Raw genomic sequence first — 14,560 nt, forward strand, 5'->3', positions numbered from 1 at the left:
ATTAATTTATTTTTATTTTTATACCATCCACTTGTTCTTAAGCTTATCCTATCATTCTAAATATCCAATTATTCCTATCCAAATCTTTAACTTCCTCATTAAGTAATTTTTACTATCTTCCTCTATAAGCCAAGCTTAAGCTTTTCTTCACTCAATCCTCTCACCTGCTCTCTCCCTACTCTCGTTCCAACACCATACAAAAAAAAAATCAAGTGCAAAGCTCCATTTAGTAAACAACTGCAGATTCAACACCATACCTTTCTGCAGCAACAAATTGATTCTAGCCATCACAAATCAACAACACAACAGAATTATTTCTAAAGGTTATTACCTCTACCTCAAACTAGAAATCCCACACGCACATCTATTCCACCATTCATATATATATATATATATATATATGTATTATATGTATGCATAGCTGATAGCTCAGTCAACAAACTCATGTATTTGCTTATTAGAAGCAAACAAACTCATGTATTTGCTTATTAGAAGCAACAAACTGAAGATGCTTGAATATAAATTTGTATATATATGCATATATGAAACATGATTTGTTTTAACAATGAAAGGAAAAGAAAGGTAGAGTCTTGAATTCTTGTTTTTGCTTTGAAACTGGTGTTGTGTGAGTGTTGGGCTGGATCGTGAGAGAGATGCGAAACAGAGGGAGGCCGCGGCACGGCGGCTCTGCCCGCTGCTGTCGAGCCGAGGACGAAGAGAGATAGGGATGCAGGAGCTAAGGGGGTGGCGGTGGTTAGCTCGGCTAGCTGCTACGGCCGTCGGACTTCGGAGTGAGGCGACGGCGGGGCTGTGAGGGAGCCGGTGAAGGCGGCGTCCTTCATCGACTGGAGGCGACGCGGAGGCGCGTTCGCCGGAGGTCGAAAGGGAGGTGGAGGGTGCGGCGGCAGTCTGCTTCTTCTGCTGCTGTCGGCCAATTTGAGTGAGGAGGGAGGGAGTTCAGGCGGCGGCGGCGGCTGGTCTGGTGCAGTCGTCGGAGGGAGTTCTGGGTTCGGTGAGATAGAGGGCGAGTGATGGGGGCGAAATTCGAGAGAGCGGAGGGAGAGCCGAGGGTGGCGCGGCTTGTCGCCGCTGCTTCCCCGGCGAGTCTCCGCGGCGGCGGACTTCCGACGTGATGAGAGAGAGAGAGAGAGAGGTGATGGGCGTCTGTTTGAGGGAGATAGGAGAGCAGAGGAGAGGGAGAGGGTTGTCGGCGGCGGCGGCGTGGCCGGCGACGCCTACCGTCGCCGGAGAAGGGAAGAAGGGGGAGGGGGAGTGTTTGCAGCGCAGCTGCTGCGTTGTGGGTGTGTGCGTGTGTTGTGTGTGTTGTGTGTGTGTGGGTGTGTTAAATGAAGATGAATTTAGGGTTGGGCCCAAAGATGGGCTGCTTTTTTTTTTAGGAAGTGGGCCGATTTTAATTATGTTTTGGGCCTCTGTTTTATGTTAAAGAGTTGGGCTGCTATTTATTTAGTTTTAAAGTTAGGATTTCACTATTTTAATTGTTCAATTAGTTTATTAATTAGACCTTATACTTGGGTTTGATTAATTAATAATTTCAAGGTATAATTGCATAATATTATATTATTAATATGTGCATATTTTAAGTGATTACTTATTATATGTTTAAAGCATGACATGTATTGCACTTGCAGCATGCAATAAAAGTATTTATGATTTAATTGGTTATCCAATTAATAAAGAAAAACGAGTAAGGATATTGTTGGTGTCCTTAACTCAAAAATTTTAGTTTTCAATTATTTATTCATTAAATTTTGAAAACCCGGCTAAGTGAATTATAAAATATTAAGCACGTTACTATGGCTTACGATTAGATTCAGGAGACCTATTAAGAGTATAGATTTCTTGTAGGCTTCGTGGATCGTGAGGATTAGCACCACTTTTCCGATTCAGAGATAAAATTTAACGACAGGCATTGCCTATACAGGTGGGCTTATTTTTCAAATGTATGCTTGAGTTATTAAGCTCTAAATGTTTCATGAATTGAAAACTGTTTATCCAATAAATATTTTTGTGCGCTCTGTTATGTTTAAGGCTCGCAATTCATGGATCGATCGAGGTTCTCTTATGACCTAACACGTTGTTTGAGAATTGTGTACACTTGTTAGTTGTTTCGGTGGGTTGATCTCCATCGGGCACTAATTCATGTAAGAGGCGTTATAAGGGTGCTTGGCTGGATGTGTTCCGGAGCATGTATCATGTAAGGCCTGCCCGGGTAGCGTCCCGAGGTCAATTCAACTTGTCTGAGTTACGTCCTCAGGGCAAGTGTCATGGGAGAAAGCGATACGTCGGTGGCTAAAAGGTCCGGTATCACAGCGAGTAACTAAACAGAGTGTGACAATGGCGCGCTAATAAAATGAAATACTTTAACATGCTTAGAAGTTCTTTTTGTTTTAAAACCTTCTAAGTCATGTCATGAATGATTGGATAAACTGCTCTTACGAATTGTGAAATGTTTTAAAAGTTGTAGCCCACTAAGTACATTAGTACTTAGCCCAAATATTTTCAAATGTTTTTCAGGTTGATGGCTGGTGTTGACGGGGAGAGCTGAGGCTAGGGTTCAACTCCGTGTTTTGACTTCCGCTGTAGTACTGGTCTTTATTTGTCTTTCGTTTTCTTGACTTAAGACTTTTATGTTATGACTCTAAATGATATCTCTTGATGAGCTTAAACTCTTGACTCTTTAGTATTTCGATTAATGAATGTTGGTTATCCGAGACATGAAACTAAACTTGTGATCCTGAAGTTGTTATGTTTGTCGATTGATTAGTATCATTCGGATATCTGTCTTTCTTCATCCAAAGGGACGATGCCCGATTTATCATTCCATTATTCGTATTTTACAAGGTTTTTCCCTTGTTCATTTCAATGATTTAGTTGCACCTCAGTTGTAGTTATTCCTTCAGAAATTGGGGTGTGACAAAGTTATTATGATTTTTATTTGAGACTTTAGCACTTGGAATTTTTATTAAGTTTACAAAGCAAGTGCAGTTTATTTTTACCGGGAAATTGAATGACGCCGGTTTATGAAAATTTTTCAAAGCATATATTTTTTTTAATTATTTTTCCTACGAAGAGGAATATTATAATTGAGTGAGTGCACTAATATTAGTGCTATAATTATTTTATTTAATCACATGAATAATTATGCTATGGTATTTTATTAATGAGTAATTTTTCCATAATTATTGTGATTATTAATTGATCACCCTTCTCACACTTTATTTTAATTTCTCTACCATATGATTAATTCCCACATTTTGCCAAGTGTGGAGATTGAGAGAGTAGAGATTTAGAGAGTAGAGATTAGAGAGAGTGTAGAGATTAGAGAGAGAGAGATCAAGGCATTAATGCCAAATATTCTATAAGATTCACAAATATTTCCAAAGATTAGCCAAATCCAAGCATATCTTGCAAAATCCTCTCTCACTCCTCACTCCCTAATTTTCGACCACCTCTCTCTCCTTCATCTCTCTACTTTCCACCATTGTCAACCATGGATGAGACCTCCGAAGCTTCACCAAAATATGCCAAACACATAAATCACCAACAAAATCCCACCTAAACACCTCCTATCAACTTGAATCCAAGGAAATCCTTGAAGGTTGGCTTCAAGACTAGTGAGAGAAAGTTTGATATTTGGTGTAAACTTGGGTAAGTGATCTCTATATTCATAGATTAGACTTGTATGAGTTTGTATATGAGTATATTTGAAGGATTGAAGCAAGAAATCACCCCCTCTCTTATTCTTCAAAATTTTCGAAAATTTGGGTCTTCAACCCTTCAAAAATTTTTCTTTTTCTTTCCTTGATTTGGGGTGAGAAAAGTGATCTATGTGATGTTTGGTGATGATTGAGGTGTGTTTTGAAAAGCTATGTTTTGAGATGTAAAAATCGGATGAGTTTAGTTTACCCCAATTTGGGAATTTTTGAATGGATGCTTTAAATGATGAATTGATGATGTCTATGAGTCCATGAGATGTATATGATGATGATTGATGGATTAAATTGAGTATATGATGTCAATTGATGATTTTGATATGAGTTAGTTTACTAAAATTAGGGCTATGTGTATCTATGCTCTAATTTGTAAATTGATGGAATATATGTGAGTTTATATGATTAAAATTGATAGATATATGATGAGATTAAAGATCCATGTGTGTTTATAGAATTTCAAAGAAATTAGTTTAATAAAAATTAGGACTTTCTTGTCTATGTGTCTATTAAGTGATTTAGCTCAAGAGATATGTAATTGAGCATGATAGTAGTGTTTTAATATCTTTGATTAAGTCTTTTATTGGCTAAGTAAAATTTTGACTTGAGTTAGTTTATGAGAGTTTTTGAGTTCTCATAATTTGGGAAGCCATTGATTGATTAAATGAGGTCTATTTTGCTTTATGACCATTATGTGAAAGTTTGTCATGTTTTGTTAAGAGTTTTATGTTAATATATGAGTTGTCATTAGAGTATAGTTGGCATGATAAAAAGGAGATTTATATGTGTAAAATGAGTTATATGAAGTATGAGGTCATTTATGAATGATTGAGTAATTTTGAGCATGAGAATTTAATTGATGCGTTAGATGAAACATTTTACTTGAGATTTGAGTTTATGATGTAAAAGAGAAGAGTTGATTTGAGTATGATGAGCTTTATGATGTGGTTGAATGTTTGTGAGTGTTATATGTGCTTAAGATGAGCTTTGATTGGTTTTAATTGAAGGAATGTTGAGTTGAGCATTTAAGAGTTTGAGATGAGTTTTTGGTGATTTTCGTAGGCCTACTGACCTACTGTGATCGACGGGTTGTCGATGTCAAAAAGCTTTGAAAATTTTATAGCAATTCCCTACATGAGTCTTGAGCACCCCTGTAAAATTTCAAGTCATTTGGACTTCGTTTGCTATTTTTATAAAATGCAAGACTTAAACTGCACATTTCTACCGAGAGTTACAGAGAACAGGGGAAAGAGTTATTCATTTCAGTAGCTTCCTGTGTGATCTAGATTTCCAAATTTTTATGGTATTAACCTTATTAAGTTATCTAGATACCCACCAAATTTGAGCCCATTTTGACAATAGTTACTATTTTTCAAAAATCAAAGTTTTCGATTGCTCAAAACTGCCGAATATGGTAGACTGTAGTAAAACAGTCATATCTCCCAAACCACTTGGAGTTTTCGACTCTACTTTTTTTTTATATGAAACTAGACGCAAAGACCTTTCTTTTGGTATGAGTCACGAGTCCAGGGGATGTCGGAGTCAGAACGTGTTAAATTTTGAAGTTGAGTCAGTGTGAAAACAGAGCATGTTTTGATAATGTTTGATTGTATTTTCTTATGTGCCTTATGTGATTGTGTTGCCTATGTGTTTGAATGAGATTAGACGAGCCTTATATGAGAGATAAATCGAGACTTAGAACCATGATTTTCTTGAAACCTATCTTTGAGTTTAAGGATTTGAGATGAGTGGAGAGTCTATGTAGAGTTGAATAAGGAAATAGAATATGAGATAGAGCAAGAGTTAAGGCATGAGATTTTGCCAATGAGTTTCTAATCGAGATTCATTTTCTGACATGAACCTTCGATGATGACGATGATCCCTGAAGACACAAGCAGAGCAAGGAAGTAAGTAACTCCGCTTTGACGGGAGATTTTGAGTAAGGTCTTCAGGTGGGCAATATTTTGAGATACATATATCATTCGAGCTATCTAAAATGTTTTAATGATGTTATGAGCTTACCAAAATAATTTGAGATAAATGATGTTTAAGAATTGTTTGACTTGCCAATTTTTGATGTTGAGCTTGTATGTTACCCTCTACTGATGAGATGAGACGATTTCAGTCCTGCAACACGCGGGATTTTGTGCACAGAGGTGACTGTGAGCCGTCTTTGGGTCGGCCGGTCACGGTACTTGAGAGGGAGGCCTACTTCTCAGTACCTTTGATGATGATGAGTTGTAGATGTGGTACATGCATGTTGAGATCTTTGACAGCTGTCATTCGTTTACTTATGATGTCATGATTATGAAAACTGCATGCACAGATTCTTTTTATGCTAACTTATTTCTGTGTATTGCTGAGATGTGGCAAGCTTCAAACTTATAGCTCTAAGAGCACCTTTCTTGTTTTTCGGCGTTTGTCCTCTGAGTATTATGTACTCACGCCCTGCATGTATTTCTAAATGTGCAGGCTAAGCGAGGAGTGAGATTGGTCTGGTGCTGATGGGGGATCGTTAGTTGATGTATTTACTTTATCGTATTTCTTTTTTTTATCGATAAAGTCTCGATGTGAAGTTACTTTGAATATGAATCAAGTAATATACTCACGGTTATGTGTCTTCATACATATGATCGGTTCGCCTTTTGCTGCGATACTCTGCATATTATGCTTCCTTATGAAAAATGAGCTATACCCGTTTTGTTTTTGTTTGTGAAATTCCTGATAATTAAAAAGTTATAACAACGTTGACGATTTTACCCTTGGGTTCATTTATGATGATTCTCCTTAGTATGCTTTGATGCGAGCTTCCGCTTGATGTTCGACCTATTCTTCTTATCTTTTATTCTTTTAAAAATAGTCGTATCGATACTCGTACCCCACTATCACTAGTGTCGGGAATCGGGCTGCGACAAAAATCTAACATGATTGCTTCTTCTCATTTTGACTAACAATACAGTGATCTTCATTTGCTAAATCAATATCCTAAAATATACGTTCAACAACAATTTGAATGAAAGAGTTTCACCAATCTCAGACGTCGGAATATTCCACTGGAGGAAGACGTCGGCTGGTGTTGGCGACGCCGATGCCATTGATGAAAGGGTTGAATTGGCCATGAGAATTCGAGCAGCAGTGAGGAGCAAAGAGGCGCTGAAGAGCAGATCTTCTGTCGCAGCCGGAAGAGGCGGCACAACGATGATTTGTAGTCAGAAGAGGCGACGCCACTGAGAAGAAGATGGTGGAGAGAGAGAGAGAGAGCGCGCGCAAATTGGACAATTTTTTTTTGCAGAAAGAGCATACGTGAGAAAGAGAGAGATAGGAGAGTGACATTTTTTAGTTTTTATCTTAGGGGTATATTTGTATGTTTGCACAAACTATAGCAAATTGGTCATTTTCATATATTGACTCTTTTGGTGGACGAAGGGAGTAGTAAAAATAAACAATGACGATTAATATAAAAAACTTAAAAATTAATCAATTTTTATGAAAAAAAGACAAATATATCCATACCTTGAGAATTGAATTGCTCAGCTTGAAGTCCTTCTTCGTAAATTCCCGTCAGATTTTGTGAAAATGTGATCTCTCACTCTCTCTACTCTCTTCATGAATTTCTTGGATCTAGCGCTGAAAATATGATCTCTCTCTGCTTACTTTTCTCTCTCTTCGTGAATTTCTCGGATTTGTGCCGCCGAGCACTTCCCCAAAGCTACTATATGGGACGAAGTAAAAAACCACTAGCTTTTCTTCTTTATGAATTTCGACACGATGATAAACATGCACTTTTGCCTCTTGCTATGTCGTATTTGATGTTAGGTGTAAGGATTTTGTGTGTTTGATGGTTTATTTGCTTATATATTGGTTTATTATCGAGAACTTGTTACTTCCTTGTTGTTTGAACGAATTTTCAGAAATAATGAAGCAGAATTTGGAAGAATAGCCTAAAATACAAGCTGAAGTTCATCTCGATACGAGTTTGTGAGCGTAAACGGATAAAAAATCAGACATCGAACGAGGGAGAACATGTCAAAACAAAATCTCTGCGCAAAACTGTTAGGATCCCCCGCGGTCACCGCCGCGGCCATGGGCCTAACTGTGGGCAGGTCGCGCGGAAATGTCTCAGTCCGCGTGTGAACTCGATTTTTGCACATTTTTTGAGTTTTTCAGCTATTTTTCGATCCTACACGTTTTTTACCTACATTTTGAGACGTATGTCATATAAATACTCCTAGAAACACACCTGTAGAAGAGCAGCAATTGTATATTATATATATTTATATATATATATATATATATATATATATATATATATATATATATATTCAATTTTTAAATCAGAACATTTTATATTATGCTTCAGAGCTTAAAGACAGAGAAATGTTGAGTATACCTTTTGGATATTAAACAAAAGCACATGTTACAAAAGGTAGGGTGATTTTTGATAACATTATTTTAAGTTATGAGATGTTAAAAGGCTATGGTAGAAAGAGTGTTTCTCCAAGATGTATGGTCAAGATTGACATACAAAAAGCCTATGATTCAGTGGAGTGGCCATTTATGAAACATCTCATGCTAGAGCTGGGGTTCCCATACCAGTTTGTCTCTTGGACCATGGCCTGTTTGCAGTAAGTTGTTTATTCAATTAATGTGGAGTTGTAATAGAACCTTTCCAAGTTAAGAGAGGGCTCAGACAAGATGATCCGGTGTCACCTTACTTATTTGTGATAGCTATGGAATATCTCAATAGGTGCTTGATAGAGCTAAATGAGGACATGTTGTTTCACTTTCACCCTAGGTGCAAGAGATTGAGCTTAATTCATTTATGTTTTGCAGATGATCTGCTCTTGTTTACTAGGGGAGATGAGAGCTCAATAAGGAATTTGTTATATGCCTTTGAAAAGTTTTTAAAGGTATCTAGTTTAAAAGCTAATAAAACCAAGAGTTCTATATATTTGGAGGGGAGGAGGGGTGAATGATGATACACAAGCTGCTATTCTTGAAGCTTCTGATATGGTAAAGAGTCAGCTTCCCTTTAAATATCTTGGAGTGTCTCTCTCATAAAAAAAGCTAACAATTGCACAATGTCAACCATTAATACAGAAGATTCTAGGAAGAATAGACTGTTGACTGCAAAGCTTCTTTGTTATGCAGGAAGAATACAACTCATCAAATCAGTCTTGATTAAGATTCAATCCTACTGGAGCCAAATATTTCTACTTTGTCAGAAAGTCATCAAGTTAGTACAAGCAGCTTGTAAGATTTTTCTTTGATCAGAGAAATCTGATACTACTAAAAGAGTTCTAGTGGCTTGGGAACACTTGTGTTTGCCTACAACAGTTGGATGATGGAATCTCACTTATATCAGATGGTGGAACAAGGCTTTCATTAGCAAACAGTTTTGGAAAATTGCTCAGAAAAAAGATTGTCTGTGGATAAAATGAGTTCATGAGTATTACATCAAAGGGCAGAGCTGCATTACTTGTGTCATTCCTATGCAAGCTTCATGGATTATTAGGAAAATATTGGATATCAGGTCCTATTTTGCTCAACTCAATTCTGGTAATTGTTGTTTAACTCAATCTACATTTTCTACTAGAAAATTGTATGTGGCAATAAGCGGTGATGCCCCAAAGGTGGAGTGAAAAATGATGCTCACAACGAATATTGCACCATCCAAGTTTATATTTATAACTTGGTTGGCTATTTTAAGAAGGTTGTCTACTGTTGAAGAGCTGGAGAAAATTGAGATTTATTGTGACAATGTGAGTTATTTGTGCATGACTGAGAATGAAACTATTGATCACTTATTTCAAGTGCTCTTTTTCTGCAAATGTTTGGAAGCAACTTGCTGGATGGAGCAGTTCATGAACTAGTGCTGGATTGACAAGGGGAGCTGAGCTTCATGGGGACACAATGCATAACCAAATCTGGGAGGCAACTTTTCTATAGGCTGGTGTTATTTACTGCGGTTTATTGCATATGGAAAGAACGAAATGGAAGGAAATTTGGTGATAATGTATACTATTAAGCAAGTGGTTAGACAGTGCCAACTACACGTAACTACAATGAGAGCAAAAGATAGGAAAGTGATGAGATACTTGAAGAATTAGAATCAGTTGGTAGTCTTTTCGTTGTTAACTTGTAAAATTTTGCGAGCTAATTGGTAATAAAATCCCCTCTATTTACTAAAGAAAAAAGGAAAAAAAAAAATTAATGAAATTTGAAATCAAGTAACAAAGTCTTTTTTGGTTAGCCGGATTAGCCTACTCGATCTTCGGCTCAATTTTATCGGGTTCGACTATTCTCGGGCCAATCCTAAGAGTTGCCCATTCAGTTATGAGTCATTTAAATTGAATTCTTTTCAGATTAAAATTAATTATTTGGTACTAAATTTTATTATTATTATTATTATTCGGACCCATACACAAATTTCGAACTAAATTAGCTTACTTACCTGCTAGTGAACATCTACTATTCAGAAGTCATATGTCTCGCATCTAAACGAGTAATTATTTTTTTATTTTTATTTTTGAAGCGCTAAACGAGTAATTATTTATTTCGAAATGTATTTGAGACTATCATATTGGACAATAACAACAAAGTTGTCCGTAATTTCCAATCTGTAGTAACTCTTGTTCAATTTATATCTAATAAGCATATAATAATGATACTATCTCGTAAGGTAAATATTCAATGGTCTGACTTTTCACCTAACACTCAAACCATACGATCAACGAGTCCAATGACGACAACTTACATCAAATGAACTCCCACAGCCTCGCCCATTCCTTTTCCTTTTTAACGTAATTCCTTTATTTATTATTACGTGTATAAAATTGAAATTTACTATGGAGTATATATTTACATACTACTAGAGTCAAGACTTGCCAATCACTGGCTTCATTGTGGAAGCAGAAAACACGCTCAACTAATCTTCTTCTTGATTTCTCCCCCTTCTCCGATCACGGTTTACTGTAAGTCTTTCCCTTCTTTCTTTTTTCGGATTTTAATTTCTGCTTGATTGAATATGTGTTGATTTTGATTTTGACTTGAGATTGTATGCGTTATCTGTGTGTGCTGAATATTTGTTTGTGAATCTGATCACATTTGAGTGTGTGTTTTTTTTTTTTTTAAGAAAAAAAAGAATATCACACATTTAAGACCAGTACGGGTTGTGTTAGCTAAGCAGTACTTAGATTTAAATTAAATTTTGCGAAATGCAAAGTAAGATTGTGAAGTTAGAGAGGATCTGTAGCAATAATTCGAATTTCCAAAGCAAGATTATGTTGTTAGATTGGATTTGTAGGTTTTTCAGTTTGTTGCTGTAGTTTTTTAGTAGTGAATATTTTGCCTCAAGATTAGTTCGTCTCGTTCTTTTGATGCTTTCATTTTTCTAGAGTTTGTTTGGAGTGGAGGTGCTTCTTGGACATAGAAAATAAGAAACTTACAAAGAATCAAACCCTGCAAAAAGTACGTTGAATAATTCATTGAGCTCAAGGAGAAGGACAAAAAACTGTTATTGAATGTTTGATAAATTGCAAGAAAGTTGTGAATCATCTTCTGCTATTTTTCTTTTGGAGCTACTACCGTTACTTTGAATCTGCAAATTTTTGTTCGATATTGAAGTTATTATTAAAAATATAATCACTAGCAGATCTTCCCCTTAGTGAATGACTGAGAAAGCACCAAGTTAGGTTCAAGGATATTGGTTGAGTATTTATCCATCTTCTCAAACTCCTTTGAGATAGTTAAGAACATGATTTATGATGTGATGCATTTTCCTAAACCTGTTTCCTCAAAATGAAGTCCAGGGTAGATATTAAATGAATCTAATTGGGCAGTAAATCTATACTAGGCATATTCATGATGCTTGTAATGAATATAATATTGAGTGGGCTAATGCTGCTTTTTAACTATATGACGTCATATATATTAGCTGAATATACTGCTGTGATAAGATGATAATTGTATGACCACGTTTGAGTTCTCATACACTTGCTAGAATTTAAGGCAAGATACAAATGATTTTAATTGTTTTTTATATTAACACTAACTTGTGCTAAGAGTTCATAATAGTAAAATTCTGTCAGCCAGCTAGAGATACCTCCACCATGGATCGTGGGAAATTTACACTGATGGGATCGACTGTGTGTGTCATGCTCAGTTTGCACTTCTCGATACAGCTAGTGTCCCAACATTATCTAGCATGGAAGAAGCCCAAGGAACAAAAGGCGATTGTCATAATTGTCCTCATGGCTCCCTTATATGCTATTGACTCTTATGTTGGTCTGTTGGATATCAAAGGAAGTGAAACATTTTTCACTTTCTTGGATTCTGTAAAAGAATGTTATGAGGCTCTGGTGAGTTTTTTGGCAATTAAGATTCAGTTGTTGTCTTAAGAATTATTTCATCAAGAATGTTAACTTTGTCTTCAATTGCAGGTGATGGCAAAGTTTTTGAGTTTAATGTACACCTACTTGAACATATCCATCAGCAAAAACATAGTACCAGATGAAATTAAAGGAAGAGAAATTCATCACTCGTTCCCAATGACTCTTTTCCAGGTACGCTCCTTATTCTTTTAATATTGATTAATCAGTAGTGATGATAATAGATAAATGAAGTATGCAGTATTCAATCAGGATTTATGCTGTTGTTGAAATTTACCTTGGTACAGAAGAACATTTAGTGGTATTAAGGTCAAAATGGAATTTATTGGATATTCTTCTAACTGGATGGCCTTATTTCTGTAATAAAGAAGGGACTCAATTATGTCATGACTGAATTCAGAGACCAAAATGAGAATTCATTAATTTAGTACCGGAACGGACGAGGAAGTCCTAGGATTGTTTGGCTCTACTATGGTTATAAAGTAATGCCCCTTTTATCCCCTTCTCTATGAAACATATATTTGCTAATGCGGCAAACAAAGGATGAACTGATAGTTATTGCAACAAAATCTAGGAGTGTTTACATAAGTACTGGTTAGTTTGTTTGAGACTGCTTGTAGTCTAAGTTGATACATTTTGTGAGATTTTGAGATGGCGTTATATCTTAGAATTTACAATGCAGGTATGACTAAACCTTCCTTTTGTTTTATTTTATCTTTTTTTCGTCAATCTAAATTATTAATAACAATGTCTCCACATGTATGTCTATTTTGAATGCAGCCTCATACTGTCCGTTTGGACCACAAGAATCTTAAACTTCTCAAGGACTGGACATTGCAATTTGTTGTAATCCGTCCTGTTTGCTCTGTGTTGATGATAACGTTTCAACTTCTCGATATCTATCCTAGCTGGCTGAGCTGGACATTCACCATCATCTTGAATGTTTCTGTTTCACTTGCCTTGTACTCTCTTGTTGTGTTTTACCATGTTTTCGCAAAGGAGTTGGCACCTCACAAACCTCTCGCAAAATTCTTGTGCGTCAAAGGAATTGTCTTCTTCTGTTTCTGGCAGGTATGTTTCTCATAAGCCAATTTATTATGCTGAGGAAAGTGAAGCGCTAATGACTACATTTTGTTATTTGTGGGACTTTTGTGATTGTCAAACTTATCTGGATTAAAACCATGTCAAAATCGAAAGTATTAGTACAACATATACATAAAGGTAAAAGAAGCAATTTTCTATTTGAAAATATGCTCACGTATACAAACTAGTCACTCGTGTGTGTGTTTATGTGGATAATGTGATATATTATATCCACGTACTCTCATATAAATTACGCTTTATCCCCCAAACACTATGATTTTAGAGAGCAACTCCTCAAAGCCATCTACTGCTAAGATAGTCCATTAGTCTTGTATCATGTGCACGTAACTTGTGAAGAGGAAAACTGTAGTTATTTAAACTTATTACGTACACGAAACTTGTAGTTTGGAAGGGAAAAACTGTAGTTATTTACACTTATTGCACTTAGCTATCCCACTCGTGCAGTGTTTGCTCGCTTTACATCTATGTTCTGTTTTAGATATTTTTGGAATTGAGCTAAACGATACAAAATCAAGTTCCCGTGTTTATATTCGAAGATTGAAGTTGGCAGCTATTCTCCAATCATTTTGTAAGGTATAGCTATGTAATGTAATTACTGGACGCATATTTTTCTGTCCTTTTGCAGGGAATTATGCTTGATATTCTTGTAGCAGTTGGGATAATAAAATCAAACCATTTCTGGCTGGACGTCGAGCATCTTCAGGGAGCTCTTCAGAACGTCTTGGTGATTGTGGAGATGGTTTTCTTTTCTCTCCTCATGCAATATGCATATACTGCTGAACCGTACCGCACTGGGTCGGTTTCGGTCAAGACTACAGAGAAGAAGAAAGAATGATGGAGCGAATGTCTTCACTCTTGAGCAAAATATTGCTTCTCCCTTTATACGGCAGTGTCATGGTGTATTGACCATTGTATTGTATGTTTAATAATAGCATGTCATCTTTTGGGGCTGGCTGTCTTTACACTAAAGTTAGTAAATCAACTATTATGAGGATGCTACTACTATGAACTCTATTCTGTAATGTCGATTTGTACCTTATCCGGGGATTTTGTGAACAATCTCAACGGCCATTTGCAATTTTGTTGGAAAATTTGACTTTTTAATGGCCTCGAAAACTTGTGTTAGGTTCTCCGACGGGATATCTAGGATTGTAATCGAATAGAATTTAAGCGAATATCACCATATTTGATTAAGTATTGTGAAAATATTGTAATATTCTATTCTATTTTGAATACTAAACTCAATTCGATATTTGATTTTGATGTCATTTTTGAATTATTTTCAATTTGACTCGAGTATTTGATTCATTTTTCATGCTATTTGATTCGAAACTG

At 36.2% G+C, this 14,560-nt stretch overlaps 1 protein-coding gene and 2 long non-coding RNA genes across 5 annotated transcripts; all 3 read left to right on the forward strand.

Annotated features, from left to right (window-relative positions):
- Positions 1-2,751, forward strand: LOC130987003 (uncharacterized). Its single transcript, XR_009089533.1, has 3 exons — positions 1-323; positions 1,867-1,942; positions 2,536-2,751. It is a non-coding gene; the product is annotated as an uncharacterized LOC130987003 (long non-coding RNA).
- Positions 2,752-3,178: 427 nt separating this feature from the next.
- Positions 3,179-6,400, forward strand: LOC130987004 (uncharacterized). The gene is made up of 3 exons (XR_009089534.1): positions 3,179-3,669; positions 5,620-5,683; positions 6,204-6,400. It is a non-coding gene; the product is annotated as an uncharacterized LOC130987004 (long non-coding RNA).
- Positions 6,401-10,431: 4,031 nt separating this feature from the next.
- LOC130987005 (uncharacterized) lies at positions 10,432-14,341 on the forward strand. Of its 3 annotated transcripts, none has more exons than XM_057910554.1 (5): positions 10,432-10,705; positions 11,822-12,091; positions 12,173-12,295; positions 12,902-13,192; positions 13,851-14,341. In XM_057910554.1, exons 2-5 carry the CDS (start codon positions 11,843-11,845, stop codon positions 14,058-14,060), a joined length of 873 nt encoding a protein of 290 aa, XP_057766537.1. In that variant the 5' UTR covers positions 10,432-10,705; positions 11,822-11,842; the 3' UTR covers positions 14,061-14,341. The 3 variants fall into 3 exon arrangements, with proteins under 3 accessions (XP_057766537.1, XP_057766539.1, XP_057766540.1); XM_057910556.1 differs by having other exon boundaries at positions 10,452-10,705; positions 11,808-12,091; XM_057910557.1 differs by having other exon boundaries at positions 10,524-10,705; positions 11,826-12,091.
- Positions 14,342-14,560: the final 219 nt, after the last annotated feature.

This window comes from Salvia miltiorrhiza, chromosome 5 (assembly GCF_028751815.1).
Source record: "Salvia miltiorrhiza cultivar Shanhuang (shh) chromosome 5, IMPLAD_Smil_shh, whole genome shotgun sequence".
NCBI classification, from domain to species: Eukaryota; Viridiplantae; Streptophyta; class Magnoliopsida; order Lamiales; family Lamiaceae; genus Salvia; species Salvia miltiorrhiza.

Excerpts from the sequence above, each read along its gene's own strand:
- LOC130987005 (XM_057910554.1), top strand. The coding sequence starts at position 11,843 with ATGGATCGTGGGAAATTTACACTGATGGGATCGACTGTGTGTGTCATG. Across the intron at positions 12,092-12,172 it reads AAGAATGTTATGAGGCTCTG|GTGATGGCAAAGTTTTTGAG; the intron begins GTGAGTTTTTTG and ends CTTCAATTGCAG. Across the intron at positions 13,193-13,850 it reads TCTTCTTCTGTTTCTGGCAG|GGAATTATGCTTGATATTCT; the intron begins GTATGTTTCTCA and ends GTCCTTTTGCAG.